Below are 21,506 nucleotides of genomic sequence, written 5' to 3' on the forward strand. Positions count from 1 at the left end.
TAAAAGCACAAGTTAAACTCTCTTTGCAAAAAAAGCAATTTTGAATTTCAAAGAAATTTATTTTAATTTTTTTTATTTATAGGTGATTGATTTTTTTAATTGTTATAAATTTAATTTTAATATTAAAATTTATCTCCTTTGTTTTATAGTACTTTTGTTCCAGAGGAGAGGACTAAAAGCTCATGGTGATAAGACAGGAGAGTTTTTTTAAGCTATCTATCAGATTATGGATTCGGGTTCTTGGTTAGATTTTATTTGTTTTTTATTTTAAAATTTTTTTTAAAAAATAATTTTTTTATATTTTTATATAATTTCAAAATAATGATGTAAAAAAATAATTTTAAAAAAAATCAAAATGATGATGTAAAAAAATAATTTTAAAAAAAATAAAAATATATTATTTTAATAATTTTTTTGAAAATATATTTTCAAAGAATCATCAGCTTAAACAGTTTATTAAAAAAATGATTTAATTTATCTCAGATCACTTTCATGCAGATATTTTGGGTAATTTAATTAATTTACTCACGCTATTTCTGACTGCCAGTTGGGCCGGTGTTTCTGTTAAGCCCTTAACGATACTCTGGAAAACCCGTACACTCCAGCTTTTCACCTTGGTCTGGCAACTTTCCAGTTCGACATCACTGAGTGCTTTCACAGCTAAACACCGCCGTTTAGGCAGGCAACTGTAATCAAAGAAAAAGCTTTTGCCTTTGCGTGTAAAAGGGTGAGCCAATGGCCCAACACACCATTCTATTCATCGGTTAAAACCTGCCATCTGGCTCTTTACAAAAATTTACGGAGCCTTGAGCTGCCTGTGTTATCTGAACGCTCTCTCATAATTACCTTGTCGACGCAGTAATAATCAAGGGAGGGAGCTGGCCAGAATTGATTCTCAGTAAGAAAACCGAGAAACAAAGAATCCTGGAAATTAACTGTTCGTTATCATAGTGGCATCATCACAGCTATTATTCTCCTCGAGAGTTATTGTAACGGACAACTCATGCGCGTAGCTCCAATCTTGCACATCTCACGGAGTTATATTACCTGCTATCATGTCATTGGTGATGGCCATGGTTTATTTGGAGGTGTTTTAAAAATATATTTAATATTTTAAAAATATAAAATTTATATTTTTTAATATATTTTAATAATTTAGATGTACGGATATAAAAAATAAATACAAGACAAGATAATTTTAATATAAAAAATATTATACATCACAATGCAGAGACACCTAATGAATTTCTTGAATTTTTAAATCATTATTGGTCAATAATTTAAAAAAAATTACTATGATTTTGTTTTAAAAAAAAATAATTTTTTTTTTCATAATCATAGGCGAACCAAATCTTAGATTAGTAAGTCACTTATATAAATTATAGAGTCAGATTAAATCTTATAACTATAATAGTTCCTGATTTTATTTTTTCGTTGCTATACAGAAACACATGAAACATGTTTAGGCCTACTCTACTACAATCTTTATATTTAAATCTCTGGAAAAAAAATAAATTATCTTATTCTATTGGTAAAGGGCATTAAAACAAATTCATTAAACAGTTTACAAAGATTATAAAATTTATTTTTATAGATATTCAATCACGCGTTATGTATAAGAATTTGAAACATTAGAACATTTATCGATCCAACTACATGTTGAATTTGGAATCATTGATTTACGTGATCTTTACATTATTGATGCACAATGCACGACTAAGCATGTTTTTATTTTTATCCTAAAAAGGAGCGTGTTTTATTTACTTGCATAATTAATGCACATTAACAAATTAAAAAAGTCCTTTTATTTTTTTTTATAATTAACTCCTTTTTATTTATAATCATTAAGATCTGTATGTTATCCATTTACAAGAAGATTTTATAATAAAATGTTCGGTTACAGTGTACGCTCAAATAAATTAAGAGAATTTTAAATCACAACTCTTAATTTTTATTATTATTCATTTTATTCGTATAAAAGGGTTAGGTATGTGTAATACATGAATATTAATTAAAACATGTTCATGGTTAATTAATTGACGGGCTCGGAAAATATTTAATGTAGTGCCTGATGCTAGAAAATGTATTTATAAGATTACTGGAAAAGGTAATGATCTAGATAGACATGTAAGCTAGCATGGAGAATCATTTGGCAGCATGATGTATTGTATTTTTTAAAAGTATTTTTTAATTAAAAATATATTAAAATAATATTTTATTTTTATTTTTTATATTAGCACTTGAACATCATTAAAAATTATTTTAATAATTTTTACGAGCAAAAAGCATTTTTTTTTTTACAAAGTAAAAAATTATGGTATGCAAAAAAATATACTAACTCTTATTCTATAAAAATTTCAAGAAGCAAATGTTGGAACTCGAGGGTTTATATGCTATTAGGTGACACTTAATTCAGAAACTTGTATTGAAACCCTTCACAAGTCACACATGTAGTAACCCTGTTTTGAAAAATTTATCGTTTGAAAGTGATTTGCTTCTTTGAGTGTGTTAGGAGTGTGATGAGTTGAGCTTTTTTGGTGAAATTCTAAAAAAAAAAACCAAAAAGCATGTATTTAAGCTTTTGATGAGGTGTGAAACATGCTCAATTGAGTTCCGCCTTCAGAAAACCTTAAATTAGCATTATTTTATTTTTAAACACGCTTCACCTCATTCTCAAACATACCTTTCATATATATACTATTAAAATACAGATATGTTATAAGTTAATGATCGCGTTCATGCTAGAGAAGTGAAATGAATGTAAGATAATTAAGAGTTCAGGAAAAAAAAAAAAAAAAAAGGCTACTCTTCAACACTTCTCAATAACCAAACTAACAATTTCTTCAATTTTTTATTCCTCCTTACTAGGTCAAAACTTAAAAGGTGTGAGGTTTCATTATTGAGTTGATATTATTTATATACTCATAAAATATTTATGGATATACTATGTATTTTTTAACAATTCATTTTGGTACTCAAAGGTTTATGCTATGCAGTTCAATACTATCTAAAGGTTAATTGCATTTGAATTACTAGTCAACATGGAATTGAAAAAAGAGTGACGAAATGAAAATGATGTCAAGTATTGGTGGCGTGCTAAAAATTACATGAAAAATACATTTAGATCCCTATTCTTTAAAAATAATGCAATATATACAATTCAGGTCTCCTTAATTATTATTGTTTTGAAATATATATAAGTTCATTAGTGTTATTTTTCGATCATTTAACCGAGAAAGGAGGGGACGTCAGATTTTTGCAATGGAAAAGAAAATCATCATCCACTACATTTTTTAACACCAAAATGATTTTTATTGGTATCCATTAATTCCATTATACAAGAGAGGTTTTATAATGGTTGTTAAGAGTTTCGATATTGTGTGAAAAACTATATTTAAACCGAGAAAAACAAACTAAATTTGTTTCATTTTAGGTTTTTGGATTATTTTTTAGGTATTTATAGTTGATGAAATTGTTTAATAAATGTTGCAAGAGTAGCAGCGCGGTGTTTATTTATTTAAATAAAATAACTTGAAAATTAGGTTTTTTGAACAAATGACTAGTTTCTTGATTTTCTAGTTACCATTGTGGTGGCTAGATTCTAGATTTATAAACAACATATCATATGCTCTGACGAGCGATATGCCACTTGTTTATTTTATTTTTCAATTTTTTTTTAAAAACATTTTAAAAAAAATAAGCTCACACTCGTGTTCATGGAGTCTTCGTTTTAATGGCCTAGGCGCTAGGCTATTGGTTCATAAGTTTGGGCGTCATCTTTTTTTATATAAAAAAATGAATATAAATTTTTTAAAAATATTAAATTTACTTGAGTTCATGGTCTAGATTATAAATTTATTAAGTTAAGCCACAATAACATGACTATTAGTTTTTTCTAATATTGTTTTTTTATTGATATCTTTTTATATATATCTTTTAAAAAGCCTTTTTTTTATTGCTTATTTTATTTTTCAAAAAGCCTTTTAAAACATTTTTTTAAAAATAAGCTCACATTAGTGTTCATGGAGTCTTCGTTTTAGTGGCCTAGGCGCTAGGCCACTAATGAATATAAATTTTGATATTCACACTAGTCTTTGTTTTATTGGTTCATAAGTTTAGGCGTCATCTTTTTTTATATAAAAAAATGAATATATTTTTTTTTTAAATATTAAATTTACTTGAATTCATGGTCTAGATTATAAATTTATTAAGTTAGGCCACAATAACATGACTATTAGTTTTTTCTAATATTATTTTTTATTGATATCTTTTTATATATATCTTTTTTAAAACAATCTTTAAATTTATATTTTAATCAACATCACTTATCTATAATTTTTTTATTTATGTAATTTTTTTAGATATAGATTGTTCTTTTTAATGTTGTTGTGAATATTTAATTTTTTAAAATATTATTTTGATTCATTTATAATTTTTTTTTGTATATAAGAATTTTATTTTTGAAAATAATATTTTTGATGAATGCGGAATTGCATAAAATATTTTTATTTTTATTTTTATTTAATAAATTTAATATGTGTATTCATCATTTGATTTGATAAAAAAATTATTTTAATAAATAAATTTAGTAAACACAATTAATTAAAAGTTCGGCCTTTAAATTTTAAATATCTTTATTTATATATATTTTTTAATTTTATTTTTAAAATCATTGATATATATATTTATTTATCAATATATATAATTATTTATTTATTTAATTATTTTATACATAAACTTTTTAATTTACATTTATTTTTTATGTATAAATATGTGTCAAAAAAATTGCATATATTATTTTTTTATATGGGAAAAGATTCTTGACGATGAAACAGATGCCAAATAGCTAGTAACGTAAAGTCTGACTCTTTGACGCCTTATTGGAGTGAATTTCTCGCTCAACTGTCAACACCACCTCTTCTTCTCTCCGCTCTGGCCCGATACTTCAGCGACTCCCGGTCCGAATCAAAAAACCTGCATGTGTACGTTGTTGCATAGCGCCGCCCCCACCTCTTTCTTATTAATGTTTTTTGGTTTTTTTTTGCAAGCCATTTATCTCCATCCCTACCCTAAAAACTAATTTTTTAATCATCCCAAAGCCCCCCTCCTCCCCGGGAAAGTTGCAAGGTTTTAAGAATCGTTCAGCATAAATTTGATTTAAAAAAAAATATTTTTTATATATTAATATTAAAAATATTTTTTAAAAAATAAAATAAAAAATTGTTTTGATTTATTTTTAAACATAAATATTAAAAAAAACAATTGACAACAACGTATAAAATACTAAATTAAATTTGTGGTTTGCAATTATTTAGGTTACAGCTTAAATTTGGGAAAGTGATGGGCTATATTGTGGCTGTGGTTTTTAGCTGTAAGGATAATTTTTAGCTGGATATAGTTTTTGAAGACTGCAAATTATAATTTATGAAAATAACATATAAGAGAGTATGATATTAGCTAAATCAATGATTCCCGAATGGGCACTTATTTCAATTAATTCTTTGGTTTTCCATTTTTAGTTCCTTAATTACACCATCACAAACAAATAATATCCATAAAGCTCATTAATTAATTATAATCAAATTTAATTAGATTTGGTCAGTTTTCGAGTCTCTCTCTCTCCCTCTCTCTCCGTATATACATAAACAATCCACGGATTCCTCGCTTTATGGTCTCTTTCAGTTAAATCAGAGGGGGGGAAAACAAAGCAACAAAGAAGGCAAAGGTTATGCCATAAAGAGAGCGTGCCTTTAGAGAGAGGTGAAAGATCATGCATCTCTTCTGATATAACAGCAAGCAAGAACCCTCTAGTTTTAACCTACCCTCATTGCGTATCCGTTGTGATTTCATGGTATTGTTATTTATTAATAGCTTGGTCATGAAAGCTGTGAATTGAAGGGGACGTTTTTGGTGTTTGATGTTTCCTCTCTCAATTTCTTCCACTAGTAATTGTCATGGCTGTTCAAGCACAGTTGTATCCAGAAAGACTGGGCCTTTTGCCTATGTGTGGCATACAGGATTGCTTGTTTAATAATCCAGTTTCAGGGCTTGAGCCTGGTCTTGGTGTTGTTTTTCAAGAGAATCAACAGCATAGTCTCTTTCTTGAACATCATAGCTCTCAAAACTTTGGGTTTGATTGTAATATCGGCGCTGCTGCTTCTTCTTCTACGACTCGTGATAGTTCTCTCTCCATGTCTCTTTCTCAATATTTGGACGTCCAGCTTGACATGCAAAGGCGAGAAGTTGATTGCATGCTTCAATTTCAGGTAAGAATGTAACTGGGCTTCGTTGTTTGTTCTTTTCCAAGTTCTGGTTTTGGTTTCTTTTCTGTGTGATTTTATTAAAATCAAGGTTAAATTCTAAAAACTAACGTTAATTTTCTTAATCAAATGCAGGCTGGGAGATTAAGAACTATTTTGCAACAGCAAAGGAAGCAACAGCTTGGAATCACACTTAAGAGTGTAGAATCAAAGGTCACCTCTTTGATAAGGCAAAAAGAAGAGGACTTGGCACAAGCAACAAAGAAAACCATGGAGCTTGAGGTCTGCCTGAGAAAAGTAGAGCTGGAGAGTGAACGATGTCAGAGAGCAGCAAGAGAAAAGGAAGCAATGGTCGTTGATTTAAGCAAGTCGCTTGAACAGATCAGAGGAAGACTGGTCATGGCCAGCAATGAAGTCCAAGATGCAGGGTCCTTTTGTTGTGGCACATGTGATAGAGAACAGGATCAAGAAAGCCAAAAAAGGATGGTTTGCAAAGGGTGCAATTCCAGGAGCTCGTGCATTATCTTTCTCCCTTGCAGGCACCTCTGCTCGTGCAAGTCCTGCGACGCTTTTCTTGGCTCTTGTCCTGTCTGTAAATCAGTAAAGGAAGCAAGCATGGAGGTTTTTTGGGTCTAGCAAGGAAGGCACAAGGTAATGCAGAACGGAATAACCAAAGGGTAAAATCCTTGGGAACATCACATGCTGTTCATACCTTCAGAGTCCAACATGACATGCTGTTCATACCACATGATGTTTTTGGCTTCTCGCGGTCTTTGTTTACAGATTTTTTATTTTGTACTGCTAAGACCCGTATATAAGTGAATCAAATATGATGATATCTGGTACGAGGCATGGCAAAGGATCCCTGCTTTAATCCTTTATAGATTAATTATCATTTTGCCTGATTTGGCTTTGAGCAGAAAGGAAAAACTTTCTATGTTTATTTAGATTTATTTGTTTGGTTATTTTTACTCGGAAGCAATGCCAGCTCCGCAGCAGTAACAATGTACTCTACTTTAACTGACAGAAAGATTTTGAAAGCCATGTTTGACACACATCAAGACACAAGAATTGAACTGTCACCGCCACATATGTATACGTTTTTTTCTTCCTTTTGCTTATTCCAATAAAATTATCCATTAAAGCTAGCTAGCTAGCTAAGTAAGAAACTGGCTACCTAACCAGAAATGACTGCTCTGATCTGCACACGCCTTGTCTCAGTACCGAAATTTAACCACAGAAAAATCTAGCTGTCCTCTACTTGAGAAACCAAAGGGAAGACTTATTGGGCATACCTGCGAAACAACAGAAGCTACGCGTGGCATAGCCCTCTGTGTGAAAGAAAAGAGATGGCTCAAAACTGCAGATGCGGACTTTGATGTTGGTTTTTATCTGGATCGTGGGGGTCCTACAGTGTTCTTCTGTCTACTACCAGGGAAGCAGCAGCATGATTTCTCCCATCGTAGAAAAAGAAAGGTTATTTAACATATTTTGAGAGAAGTTTTTGGTGTTCGATTTTTATTTGGTAGAGTAATATAGTTTGATACTTACATTTATTTTTATATTTTAAAAATATTTTTGAAGAATTGTTTTTCTTTATTTGGATTGATATTTTTTATGTTTTTTTTATTGATATGTTTATATTAAAAATAAATTTTGTTAAAATATAATTCAATCTATTTCTAATTAAAAAATATTTTGAAGAGTAATTATTATCACAATACTCAAATATTTATTATATAAATTAAAAATAAAAAAAATAAAGAAACAATAAAACTCAAAAAACACATTAAAACTCCAAAAATAATAGCTCTAATATTATCAAAGGATAGATTTAAAACAAATATTTTTATTGATGATAAAAGTGGATCATTTGTGTTGTTTAAAAGTAAATAAAACATTATCATTAGAAGATTTATATTTTTTTATAGTATTTTTGATATTATTTGTTGGATTATAAAATGATATGCCAGATTACAAGGTTAAATAAAATAAAATTTAAATTAATTTTTCAAATTAGAAAAGGCTAATAAACTCGAGTATAATTGAGTTTAATAGCAATAAAGATTGTTTGGTAAAACTTGTATTTTTTAAAAGTTTTTTTTAAAAGTTTTTTTGTTTAAAAAAGTATTAAGTTGGTATTTTTATTGTTTTACATGTTAATGTAAAAAAATAAAATAAAATTTTTTTGATTGATTAAAAAATAAATAAAACACACCATGTATCAAAAATTAAAACATCCATTTAAAATGCTGTGGCATTGCGATACAACAACAATAAAAGGCAAAGAACAATGTTTGGCATATACAAGATATCAAGACGTGTTTTATAAAATAGCATGTGTACTAGGTTGATAAACAAAGAGAATTTTATCTTGTATTAAAATGATAAAAGTTTTTGCTATACTTTGTAAAATAAATGACATAAAATTAATGAATTTAGATGCTGAAGGAAAATTTAAAGGGAAAAACAAAATTTATGTGCAAATACAATAACACCTATACTTGAGCATTTTGCCTAACGTAGAATAAATATTTTTTTTATTATCAAAATTAATTAATTATGAGTTGCATTCTGAATTTTATAGATATATTAATTTAAAAATGTGTCTTGAAATTCTACAAGAACATTGAAAAAATGTGCATTTAAATTATACATGTACATTGATTTTAAATTGTATTATTCCACTTATAAATATTAGTTTAATATTAACAAAAATCAGTTAGAAAACAATTTTTTTTATCTACAAACTATTTATTTATACTTATTAAAAATAAAACAAAAATTCTTAAAAAAAACTTATTTGGGTGAACTTTATCCCTGGAGTCTCTTTTTTGATATTTTCGTACTTATTTGGGTGAACGTTATTGTACCCTGGAGTCTCTTTTTTGATATTTTCGTATCTTAAAGTCTGTCGTACAACTACACACAGACTTGCGTAAAAAAAGAGGTGGTTTGGAGAGTTTTGCGCTCGTAATTGTGGGTCCCACCAGGCCTTGTCGAGGATCAGAGGACTGGAGATTGTCCCTTGATCGAGGAAGTCAGATGGCCAAATCTGGCTCGGTTGGTGCGGGCCTCGCTGGCTTTACCGATGTGTCATGCGGGTGGCGAACCATGTTGGGCATTGGTCACGTATTCCTATCATGGCCCAGCTTTTAGGTTGGTGCTGTTGCCAGCCCAACTAGCTTCCCTTGCTTGGAACTTGTTCTGTGATATGTGGGCCCTCAATGGGCCAGAAACCTGGTAAATTACAAAATGGTGTGACCATACAATTGATAGTTGATGGTAGAGGGTAGGATGGAGATACGAGGGCGAGTCATCTAAAATTAATCAAAACTAATATATTATTTAATCAACGACAAACATGTTATTATATTTCTGTGCATTCTAGGAAACATGTTGTATATTATTTAGAATATAAATAACGTTTGTTAATACAACTTGACGAGGTTCCCACGTGGAAATTATATTTAAGTTAGAGTTCGATGGAATTTCTATGTATTGCATAAAAAATATTATATAAAAAATTCAAAGAAATCTCAGTATAATAAATATTATATAAAAAATTATATTCTTTAAGAACTTGCATGGAAACATCCAAGATTTATGAGCGAAATGAACAAGAGATCGCGTTGAGATAACAAAATTACATTCTTAAAATAAACAAAGGTTTTTTTTCATAAATAAAGGAATTAATTGAAGTAATAATTTTTGTAATGAAAAATTCAAATGTCATTTGAACACTGAGAATGAAATTTTTAAATTTTAAATAAATAAAATGAAAAATAAAGAATTGCCAGATCAGAACAATATTTTAATTCTAACACCATGTGTGGAATGGCTACTGGGAATCATAACGATTGTTGGAATTTATAATCTATTTTTTATATTTTTTTCTTATATTTTTCTTTCATTTTAAATTATTGATTTTTCTTAGTAGTTAAAAAAACCCAATATAAAGAGTGTTTGTTTGAATCGAGAGTAGGGTGAGGATTTAAAAATTATCTTTTTTCATAAAAGATAAGGAGGTCTCCTCGAAGGCGCGTGGGCTCCAGTTAACATGGTTCTATTGCCACCCGTTGAAAACAGGACCACAAGATTTCAAGTTACCGGTATCGCACTCAACCCAATAGGGTGCACGCGGCTGTCAAGAATGCCCTGATCATTTCAACCCAGCATGGATGTCCGTCCCTTTTGCTTTTATATATTTTTTAAGGTTGTATATATTTTTAAAAAATACTAAATTATTGTTTTTTAAATAATTTTAATATAATAAAAATATTATATATATTTTTTAAAAAAAAATACACTTGAATAAACATCTTACACCACCATACTCTATGTGTATGTGTTTATATATATTTTATCAAATAAAAACAAACTCTAAAATAATATCGAGTTATTGTTTTGAGATTAATAAAATAAATAAATAAATAAATATATTAATTTTGTATTTTTTTATTATAAAAATTCATTTCAAATCTAAAATTTATTTTATATTTTACTATGGGGTATTAATGCCCCTAAATAATCTGATTTTTCCTTCACGACGATAAAGAGCTAAAAGATCTATGACTTTAATTCTTATTTTAAAAATAAATAATTTTGTATTTAATTGTATGAAGGCAGACGCAGATCTATGAATATAGGATGTTTTTCGAGTATTTACAGGACCTAGATCAACAGCAGGTTCTCAGAGTACATTGAAAATTTATCCCGGAGTTGCCCCTCCAGACTAAATCACTTGTTGCCGCTACTCTTCAGTTTTTTGTTAAGGCCTGTCCTGTAGAGATACCCAGATTTGATTAGTGATTGATTTTTAGGTTTTGTCGTAAATCTAATTGGTTACCTCTAATTATGTAAATCAATAGTTCAAACCGCACTCAAAGGTAGGGCATTTCCCATTTTTATAGGAATTTCTATACCAGAAATAATGACATCTATAATTATAGGCCCTCTAGGATGGAAAATATATCTTTTTTCACCGTCCTTATAATATATGAGACAAATGCATACGTTTCAATTAGTGTTGTATTTTATGGTTACAATTCTACAATATATATATTTTTCATTTCATCAAAAATCAATTTTATAGTATAAACGTTTATGACCTCTCTTTCTATGCCTTGCGGTAATGATTCCTCTAGCATTACGACCTTTACCACAACGATGCTGCCCATAGATCAAATTATTTCGTGTATTGGATTTCACTTGACTGTTCATGACTCCATTGCGTGTGCTCGATATAGAAGTTTTGTATAAATATATCGCCATGTTATTTAAGTATTTTGATTTAAGTTTTTTTATTTCTAAGAGTTGGAATAGAATAACCCAGTTGAAGCATGATGATCGCAAGTCTATAATGCATTGTATGTCCTATAATAGGTTTCATTCTTCTACCTTTCCTACGAGTCGATATCTGTTACCTCGACACTAAATAAGAGATTCGATCCAATGCTTTGTTTTTATCCTAGTTGATCCTAATTTAACATTAGAAGTATATTAATTTTTCAACAATAACCAAAGACTTTTATCAATAATAACTACTGTATATTTAATTTCATTCATAACTTTTTTTAATGAGTGTTAGTCTCAATAAAAATTAAAAACTATTTATATGTTATGATATGAACTTGGTTTGAGAGAAAAAGATAAAATATAAGATGATTCATCTTATATCTTATTTTTTTTGTCAAACTAAAATATCTTTTTATTTTTTAATATATTTTTTCAGACATTAGTTAATTGTAATTGAAACCCTTGTCATAACTGTAAATCTAACTTTATATTAACTTGGAAAATATAAATCTTGATATAAATTAAATTTTTAATTGAAAATATTAATTTAGTAAAGTTTATTGATTGAGTTAAGTTTTTAATAACTTAAATAACTTAATAAATCTAATTAAAAAAATTGGACTCACATATTTTTTATAAATACAATTGATATATATATATATATATATATATATATATTTTTTTTTTTAGGTTGGTGGTGGTGTTGAAAAAAAAAATCTTATTAAAAATATTTTAAAACACCAGTCTGCCGTATAATTTCTTTCTGGAAGCATCGTGGCCACCGATCAAGCCTTAGGCACACAGTTTCCGTGTCTGAAATAACACCCAACACTTCCCACTAAATTATTCATGCCCCCCCACCCTCACCCCTCCTCTCTGTTAACTTCGATCTTCATCTTCGTCTCGCCGAAGAGAACCCAAATTCCCCTCCAATTCCCAGCTTGGTGACAAAAAGCCTATCAAATCTAAAGATGCAACACGGAGATTACAGTTCTTACTATCAATATCCACACCTCCAAAACCCTAACCCTAACCCTCCTATTGAACATTACCAAACCCCTTACGCATCCGCACCACCTTTCTCCTCCGGTTACACCCCCTCCGATCACTCCATTTATCCTCAAAATTACCCTCCTTATTCTCAAAACCCCGATCCTGTCCCTCCACCTACAGCTCCTACATACACACCTACAACACCTACATCATCGAACCCTAATAATCCACAATCATCCTTCAATCCCCCACAGCCACCTCCACCACAACAACCGCCATATTTTCCACCGTATGATTCTCATGGCTCCTACCAACCTCCAACAACTCAGCAATCTTATTTACCATCGTTTGATCAACATCAAGCGTCTCTCAATTACGCTCCTCAACCACCGCCTCCTAACTCTGCAGTAGCACCGAAACCTACCGGAGCAACTAATACTCCATACACCTCGATGTACACTGCTCCTTATAACCCTGTAGGATCGTCAGTGCCGCCCGTATACGATACGCCATATGAGAATCCGATAAAATTTGATCAGAATTTCGGGTATTTGGAAGGTTATAATCGGAGCACGAGCGATACTGGGTCTGATCTACATGGAAAGGAACCGGAGAGCAGGTACGATATTGGTGGCGGTCGTGATGATGGATATGGAGATGGTGTTTATGCATATGAAGGTGGTAAGGTTGAGCCTTACGGAGCACGAGGGACAGCGCCAAATTCATCGACCTGGGCTGGGTTCGATGATTATGGAAGATCAATTAGTTTTCCGTCTGGAAAGGATAATTCGGTGCGGTCCAGTTCTGGTTCAGGCTCGGGGAAGATTGTGAGGGCAGTGCCGAAGGTGGAGACGCAGGAGGATGTTAAGAGTGGTGTCCAGAAGTTTAGAGTTAAGATTTTGGCTGAAAGTGGGGGACAGGGTACTATGGATGTGCTTTGCGAGGTACCTATATGAGTTTGCTACTTAATTGGTGGCAATTATTTATTATGGTTTTAATGATTTGTAGAGTGATTGCTATCATGAATTTGATGATAGAGCGGGTTCGTGTTGAAATGATCAACGTCTAGGGACTGTTTTGCATGCTTGTTAAAGTTAAAATTCTGTCATGTTCTGTTCAACTGTTGCGTTTCGTATCGTTTCAGGTTGAACATTTAAATTGACAAACATGGCTAACTGCTAAAGAAGCCCAGTTAAGGAGTGTGGGGAGTTGTTTGGAATTCCTCCTCTTACTGCTCCATTGAATGATTTTGCATGCTTCTGTTAGGTTATCGACATTGTCATTGCAAAGTCTTCTATAACTGTTAAGGAATCAAAATGGAACTTTCCTTGAGATTCTAGCTTTACTGAAGCTAACCAAGTTTTGTGCATGTTTGATTCTAAGTTATATTCATTTTAAACTAGGATTTATTATGTGTACTCGAGTCCCAATGAATTTTTGAAGGTCACTGTTGCTTATAGATGATTAGTGTTTGGCTGCTTTGTTGTTATATTTCTACTCTCTTTTTTCCCACTGTTCTCTGGGTTTATTTATGTGCTGTGCTTTGGGCTCATGATTTTATTTGAATTTATTCAGATTGGTTTGGACGGAATTCGTATGCTTGATCCAAACACCAGCCGGACTTTGAGAATATATCCCCTTGAGAACATCACAAGATGTGACGTGAGTTAACTTATTTCATCCACTCCTCACTTTCTTCTTGAGCATCACTATCATTGTTAATGTATAACTAATACTGATTGTACACTTTCCCGCTTTTGTAGAAAATGGATTCATCTACCTTTGCATTTTGGTCCAAGACTTCTGTGGATTTTGAGCCAAGACGTATTAGACTGCAATCAAATAGTTACACCACCAACACCCTTCTTGACACTGTGACTGCTGCAACTGTACAGGTTTTGTGGCCATAAGAAACATTTTTCTTGTATTCTAATCATATTTTAGTTACATTTCCTTGTATAGAAGCTTAAGCATTTATTTATGTCTTGCGTCATTCTGCATTGCATTGTTTCTATTGCTCTTCTAATTGCATTAATCGCTGAATTCTGGTTGTAGATTTGTTTCAAACAGAATCCAACAAGAGGCATGGATGAAGAAATCATAATATCTATAGGAAGAAGACCTAGAATAAAAAATCCAAACCAGTTCCTTTATTTATGAGATGAATGTAGGTTAAGCTTTGATGAAATTGATAATGTTAAACCTGGTAGATAGAGCTTGTAAGCATTACAAACACTTGTTAGTGTTTGAAAACTTAACTCCTGCCAGATTTTTCTATCATTGTTGAATGGAAATGTTGACACTGGCTACAGACTTGAAAGCTGTGCAGTAAAGGTATATTGCATCTCATTTTCCTATTGACGTGGCCACATGTAGCATGTGAATGATTCACTGGTGTAATATCCCACACCGTATACTACTCATGTGATGTGTATATAGAGAGCACACACACAGCCAGCTAAGGATCTATGTGTAACCATGGATATCCATTTTGGGGCTGCAGAGGAAAAAATAGCTCAGTGTAGCTCCTGTAGGCTCAACAGTCATAAGCATGTGCAATGGCTGTCCCCTGGTGCCTGGGGCATCAACTGGCTTGTGAAAATGTTTCTGATCATTGTCAATGGGTGTCAGAATATGGCTTCTCCAATTTTTATATATAGATATGGGTCCTGTTTCCTCCTTTTGGAGATAACTTGTAGAATGCTTAAGAGTTTAGATTTGGAGTTTGCTTTTCTGGTTACAAGATGGAACCAGATTGAGGAGGGTGATGATTTAGGGCAACATTTGTCAATTGTGCAATTTTGTTATGTGATGCGTTGGGGGTTCTGTTATTTGAGATTTGTATAGTTAGTCTGGTGGCAGTATTGATTTAATGGATGATCTGAGGAAATTGGCAGCATTCTGGGGTCTGGCTCAGTGCTTTTTCTGAGAGAGAGAGAGAGGAGGATTTTTTTTTTTGAGGGGGGGTTGTAGAGGTATTTTTGTGCAGGGATAACTTTTTTCCGTTGATGTTTGTGCGGCTTACCAACTCTTTCCATTTTATCAAAAGTTTAAATGAATGCAGCTTTACTCTGCGTGTTTGCTGCTTTAGTTGTTGATGTATATTAACGAACTATAATTTTGCTTTTTCAATGCAGCTCAAGGAAATGGGTGGAGGAATAAGGCCTTCTGATACATCAAAGACGACTGAGCAGCCTACAGAGAAGAAGAAAGGGTTTGGTGATTTGATGAACTTGATAAAGCCAGGCAGTGAGGAGAAAGAACATTGGGTAAAACTATGGCTCTAGTAGAGATTTTATTTTGTTTATTGATTTAAATGGAATCACACAATGTAGCCATCATTTTCAAGTTTACAAGCTTGGGTGCTCTCTCTCTCTCTATATATATATATATATATAGTTTTTTTTTCTTTCTGGAAAAACTAAAGAGGGGTTGGATGGTTGAGCTTGCACTGTTCTTATAATATTGTTCATTCTCAGGTCCCTGATGAAGCTGTTTCAAAGTGTACATCATGCAGGATGGATTTTGGGGCTTTTGTTCGTCGGGTAAATTTGTTTCCAATGATTGATTAACTATATTTGCTATTTATTTATGCTTTCAGATTTCATGTAAATTTAATGCTTCTCCTTTTTCTCAATCCCAGCATCACTGCAGAAACTGTGGAGACATTTTCTGTGACAAGTGCACCCAAGGAAGAATTGCTCTTACTGCTGATGAGAATGCTCAGCCGGTTAGAGTTTGTGACCGCTGCATGGTAAGATTTATCCGCTACTTATTTGTTACTATTTCACAAACCCAGACATTCATCTCTTATCTTCTGTTAGTGATATAGACACCCCCCCTCTCCTTGCTTTCTCTCATCTTTTAATGGGTTACTTGCATGCTAGTCAGGTGCTGGGAATTCTCAAAATAAATTACCTTTGTGGATGTCATTGCAGTTTATTATAGTTCATTTGCTTTTCAACAAGTATCTGCTGCTGTCTGCCCTTTGTGAAGGAACTTTGTGGTGTATTAAGGACAGAAACATTTAGTCAACCTATTATGTGTGCGTGTTTGTGAGCTAATATGTTCATATACAAAGGCACCACAATGATGGGTCATGAGCTTCCTTAGATCTTGTCACACTGATTATTTTTTCTTAAGAAAGCTTGTTGGGTTGTGTTTTTAAATTATAGAAAGTATAAGAGGTTTTTTGTGGTTTGGGAGATGTGGATATGATTCTCCTTGATTATGTATAGTCAGGCAGCTATAGAAACATATAATATGTGCATATCACAGTCGTCACACTCTTTCTACACAAATATTATGATATGCATAAATCACTGTGGTCTCACTCGCTTTCTGAAAGAACAACTCATAAAGTCTTGCTATCCTTCAGGCAGAAGTGACTCAGAGGCTAAGTAATGCCAAAGAAGCAGCTAGCAAACCGGCAGCATTTCATAGCCATGAGGATCTTGCCAGGAAGCTTCAGGTAAAGAATATCGAACTTAAGCAGTCTTGATATTTTCATCGACAGGGTCTCATTCTTTGTTCCCTGGTTCACTTGATATTTGACTTGCACTTTTGTGATTGTGATTTTATATTGACATTGATCTTCTGACAGGAGGAGATGGAGAAAAATCGCAAGTCGTCATCAGGTAATCTTCTTACTTTGAATTTATATTTCTTTTTCTACATAAAATGATAGGAGAGGCAAATTCAAACTTTTTACTTGTAGTTGTCTGAACTTAATGACTGAATAAAAAGTTCTAACCATAACCAATGGTTCAAATATTCAACGATTTTTAGACATGTTGCCCTCATCAGCTATTTGATTCATCTGGGGGTTCTGTGCTAAAGTCCTAGCATATGCCATTTTCAAATTTAATCCAGGAGCTATAACACAGGGTTCTCATATTCATGGTATGAATTTCCAGGGTCCAAGTCCGATGTATCTGGGCGGCGGACGAGAGAAGTTGCCTGTCCAACTTGCACTGTCCATTTGCAGGTTTGAAATCCTTTTCTTCCTTGATAGGGCTTTGGATTTCAATTTGTACGTTACTTGGATTTTTATTTATCTTGTTTGCGCTATTCATTCAGGTCCAGGTTCCCAGCTCAGGTTCTGAAACCATCGAGTGTGGAGTATGTCAGCACCCATTTCTCGTCAGTGCTCACTGATTCCTGCAGCGTTTTCTGAGGCGCCTATTTCTCGAGGATGGTGCTAGCTTGTCTAGGGCCCTCCTCTGGGGTGAAGTGCTTGTTTACCCTGGTTTAGGTCTCTGCTGTAAAATTGAATTGTCAAACTTTGTACATAGCTCTATTATTTCTTCGTTTTACTTGATTGTCTGTGTCGTGGTAATATTTTGCCTCTGATTTTCTACGAGTTTGTAACCTGACTGTTCATGATTGCAATAAAATAATGGATTATTTGTGACTTTAAAGTTCATCGAAATTAAGCAAACTGGGTTCCTGAGTTGTGAACCTCACACCCCCAAGGCTCGGGTGCTCTACGGACGTGAGCCAATTTTGGTACGAGGGTTGGTCATGGCCTGAAGATGGAAAAAGTTGTAGGCTGGCAAGGAGCCCCACCCAATGCTATGTCACAATAAATTTTTTTTTTTAATTAACATGGGTATCCGGGCCAGCTTGCGTACACCATGATTAATTTCACGGGTTCTGAAGTTAACGATCATGTAAGCCTCCAGTGATTATTACATGAGCAACCAAGGACTTGAACCTGAGATCTAGTGGTCATCAAATGAGCAACTAGCAACTAAAAACTTGAACGTGAGATCACAGAGGGAACAAATCCCTTGATTTCAAGTTCTTATTATTTGATCACTACCTACCTAAATGGTTACTATGTCACAATAACTTATGTATGGCGGTTGCTTTTTCTTAGATTCCTTAGAGGTCGGTGCGATTATAAATTCTTCGATGGAAGAAAAGTCCCAGGCTAGTTTGCTCTAAATCGAATCGAATCGACCTCGTCCTCGCTTCATTGTCTTGTTGTCAAGTTGGGCTGTTACATTATTCTTCTGAGTGATTCAGCATCTCATTTGTTGTTCCCGGCAATTTTAATCGCAACAAGGTGACTGCAGATCCACTAATCCTGTGAATTAACCAAACGCCTCAGGATACAAGGATGATGGTCACTGAGCCAACTCCTATGCTATTAGGCAATATTATTAAACCGGGCCATGACCCTGCCCAATAGCCAGGTGAATTAGACCAAGTAGCCTATAATATCATTTTAATTTTTATAAAAATTAAATTATGTCAAATCAACCTTCATTTTATTCTTAAAAAGCTAAATCCTGGATGAATCTAGTCGACCAAAACCAAGCTTAATGTTTGGAAAAAAATGATTTTTTGAAAATGATTTTTTTTATATTTGTTTGTTATTAAAAAAATTCATCAACATAAAATATTTTTTGGTTAAAAAAATTTAACTGGAAAGGAAACTTTTTTTTATATTTTGGGTGGAAAATACTTTTTAGAAGTTTTGAAATATCATTTTATTTGTTAATTATAATAAATTTAATTTTCAAACTTTTGATTATTATATTTTTTTTTATTTTTTTTTCAATATTATCACCACTTAGAATTTGATTCAATTTAATTTTTATATTAGCATTAGTTTTTATTTTTATAATTGTTATTTGCTTTTATTTTATTTTTTTAATTAAAATTTTTTATCTATCAAATTTGATCCCTATTCTTTTGATTATTACTTGTTTTATATGAAATAATTTATAAAATTATAATTATTATAATTTAAACTTCATGTCTTTTAATTTTTTCATCAGTTAGATTTGATCTCTATTATATTATTATTTATTTTATTTGAGATAATTTATGAAATTAGATTTTTTTCAATTTCTTTACTACTCAACCTTTTAATTTATAAGATTTATTTTTTATTGTTTTAATAAATTTAAAAAAATATTAATAAATTACTTTTTAATTTATTTTTATATTTTTATAACACTATCAAATATAAAATACTAATTTACTTTTTAAAAAAATTATATTAAAAAAATATTTTCCACCAAATAAATTAACTTTAATATCCTTCCAACGAATAAATAAGCATTAATATCAATTCTATGTGGTTATCGACTACCGAGAGCGAGAGAGAGAGAGAGAGAGCCGTCAGCACATATATTAATGTTCCCCTGGCACACCTTGCCTCGGCAGCGGAGCTTAAAAACGAGTGAAGGACAGGATAGGGCCTACCCTGTGCTGGCTCATAGCAACTGTGCTGGCTCCGAAAACAACCGCAGAAGCCATGTTAAAAAGACGCAGGGTCTAAAATCAAGATCGTGGCTCAATTCAACAGGAGCAGGTGTCACATTTATTGGGTCCCTATCAATTTCACGTGTAAGCATCCCAAATTAAAAAGATTATAATTATTGGGGTTGGATTGTGCCATTTGCCAACTACAAACTTGTCGGCCCTTGCCAATTCTAGCTTGCATTTCCATTCTTCTGACTGAGGATGAATTGTAGTTGGGAATTGATTAATATCCAGGGAAAATTAATTAATTGATTAGGAATTATCGTCACGTGAATAGAAAATATATTAAAATAAAAAAAATGTATTAAATTAAATATTCTCTTATTATTTTAAAGAACATGAATTTTTTAATGTGATTTTTATTTAAAAAATCCTTTATTGTTACTTGTTGCTGTGTTTTTTATATTTTTTTTTTTACAAAACCTTAACATAAAAGCCACTCTCAACAAGATTATATTTCTTAGGATGAAAAATCATATATTCTTTAATTTCAAAAATGTATTATATTCTTCACAAAAAAATTGAGGTATTTATAATGTACTCAAATTAAAAGGACTCGTACTTTCTTCATCGCCTCGGTTACCCTCTGTCCCCATTACCTCATTTGGATGCTGGCTTGACATTATTGCAATAGTATATAGGGCTTTTCTACTTGAGCCCCGACAATAGTATCTACGGGGTGACATTATTTATAGTTTTTTTCTTACATATTGATACAGTTCCTATTGATGATTTGGTAGTCTTTAAGATTTAAAATTAGGTTAATAATTGTTTTTTATATTTTGTTTATATTTAAAATATATTAAATTATTTTTAAAATATTTATTTTTGATATAAACACATAAAAAATAAAAAAAATAATTTAGAAATTTTTAAAAATATTTTAAAAAAAAAACAAAAAAAATTAATTTAGAAATTTTTAAAAATATTTTTTAAAAAAAAACAAAAAAACTCAAAAAATTGTGGGTCCAGTAGTCATATGTTGCCTGTGGTACCCATTGACTAGTTAGATCTACGGACTAAATTTATCTGTATTAAGCCAATCACAATGTAAGAATCTATGGCAGCTAGCAGTCATTTATAATATTAAATTAAGTCCTCTACGTCAATCAATACAAAATCTTTTAATAATACTCATGAAATTTACAGAGTTTTCTGCCGAAGAGAAATATTTTTTTATTTAAGTTCAAAGGAATATAATTTACGTTCTAGATGCAATATATTTCTTAAAAAAGAAGAAGAAGAAGATATCAATGTCTTACGCTATATTTTGTTTAAACACACACCAAATTATGTATTTTTAGCAGGTGAAAGAAAATTGTGAAAAAAGAAGAAGTTAAATTGAGCCTTGAAATATTATACATGAAAGTTTTGTTTTTTGTTTTAATTTTATTATAATTTTGGTTCGTAATGTCATTGATATATACAAATATAAGTTTTTTGTTTGGATATTTATTAACAAATTATGCTATTAGTCTAATTTTATTGATAGTTTTATCTATAAAAACTTACATGTTATTGTATTATTTAATTTTTTTATCCATTTTATTTTTATTGTGATTCTTTTAATATATATAGATGGTATATTTTTATTGTTTTTTTTTTTGCCAAAAATCAGGTTAAATTATAAAAATTTCGAATTGATTTTTTTATTTTTATAAAAAAACTCAATGAATG

At 31.3% G+C, this 21,506-nt stretch overlaps 2 protein-coding genes across 3 annotated transcripts; both read left to right on the plus strand.

Moving 5' to 3' along the window:
* The first annotated feature begins 5,718 nt into the window (after nt 1-5,718).
* LOC105109892 (probable BOI-related E3 ubiquitin-protein ligase 2) lies at nt 5,719-7,165 on the plus strand. Its single transcript, XM_011004757.1, has 2 exons — nt 5,719-6,266; nt 6,396-7,165. Exons 1-2 carry the CDS (start codon nt 5,955-5,957, stop codon nt 6,894-6,896), a joined length of 813 nt encoding a protein of 270 aa, XP_011003059.1. The 5' UTR covers nt 5,719-5,954; the 3' UTR covers nt 6,897-7,165.
* Nucleotides 7,166-12,376: 5,211 nt separating this feature from the next.
* On the plus strand, nt 12,377-17,971 carry LOC105109894 (uncharacterized). 2 transcript variants are annotated; one of them, XM_011004760.1, is made up of 10 exons: nt 12,377-13,495; nt 14,127-14,213; nt 14,315-14,446; nt 15,689-15,820; nt 16,031-16,096; nt 16,195-16,305; nt 16,930-17,022; nt 17,158-17,188; nt 17,468-17,538; nt 17,631-17,971. In XM_011004760.1, the coding sequence occupies exons 1-10, from the start codon at nt 12,530-12,532 to the stop codon at nt 17,706-17,708; spliced, it is 1,767 nt and encodes a 588-aa protein (XP_011003062.1). In that variant the 5' UTR covers nt 12,377-12,529; the 3' UTR covers nt 17,709-17,971. The 2 variants fall into 2 exon arrangements, with proteins under 2 accessions (XP_011003062.1, XP_011003061.1); XM_011004759.1 differs by having other exon boundaries at nt 12,378-13,495; nt 17,155-17,188.
* The last annotated feature ends 3,535 nt before the right edge of the window (nt 17,972-21,506 follow it).

This window comes from Populus euphratica, unplaced genomic scaffold, assembly GCF_000495115.2.
Source record: "Populus euphratica unplaced genomic scaffold, PopEup_1.0 scaffold236.1, whole genome shotgun sequence".
Taxonomy (NCBI): Eukaryota; Viridiplantae; Streptophyta; class Magnoliopsida; order Malpighiales; family Salicaceae; genus Populus; species Populus euphratica.

Coding starts and splice junctions, on each gene's coding strand:
- LOC105109892 (XM_011004757.1), top strand. CDS start 5,955: ATGGCTGTTCAAGCACAGTTGTATCCAGAAAGACTGGGCCTTTTGCCT. Junction 6,267..6,395: donor ATTGCATGCTTCAATTTCAG/GTAAGAATGTAA, acceptor AATCAAATGCAG/GCTGGGAGATTAAGAACTAT.
- LOC105109894 (XM_011004759.1), top strand. CDS start 12,530: ATGCAACACGGAGATTACAGTTCTTACTATCAATATCCACACCTCCAA. Junction 13,496..14,126: donor CTATGGATGTGCTTTGCGAG/GTACCTATATGA, acceptor GAATTTATTCAG/ATTGGTTTGGACGGAATTCG. Junction 14,447..15,688: donor TGACTGCTGCAACTGTACAG/GTTTTGTGGCCA, acceptor TTTTCAATGCAG/CTCAAGGAAATGGGTGGAGG.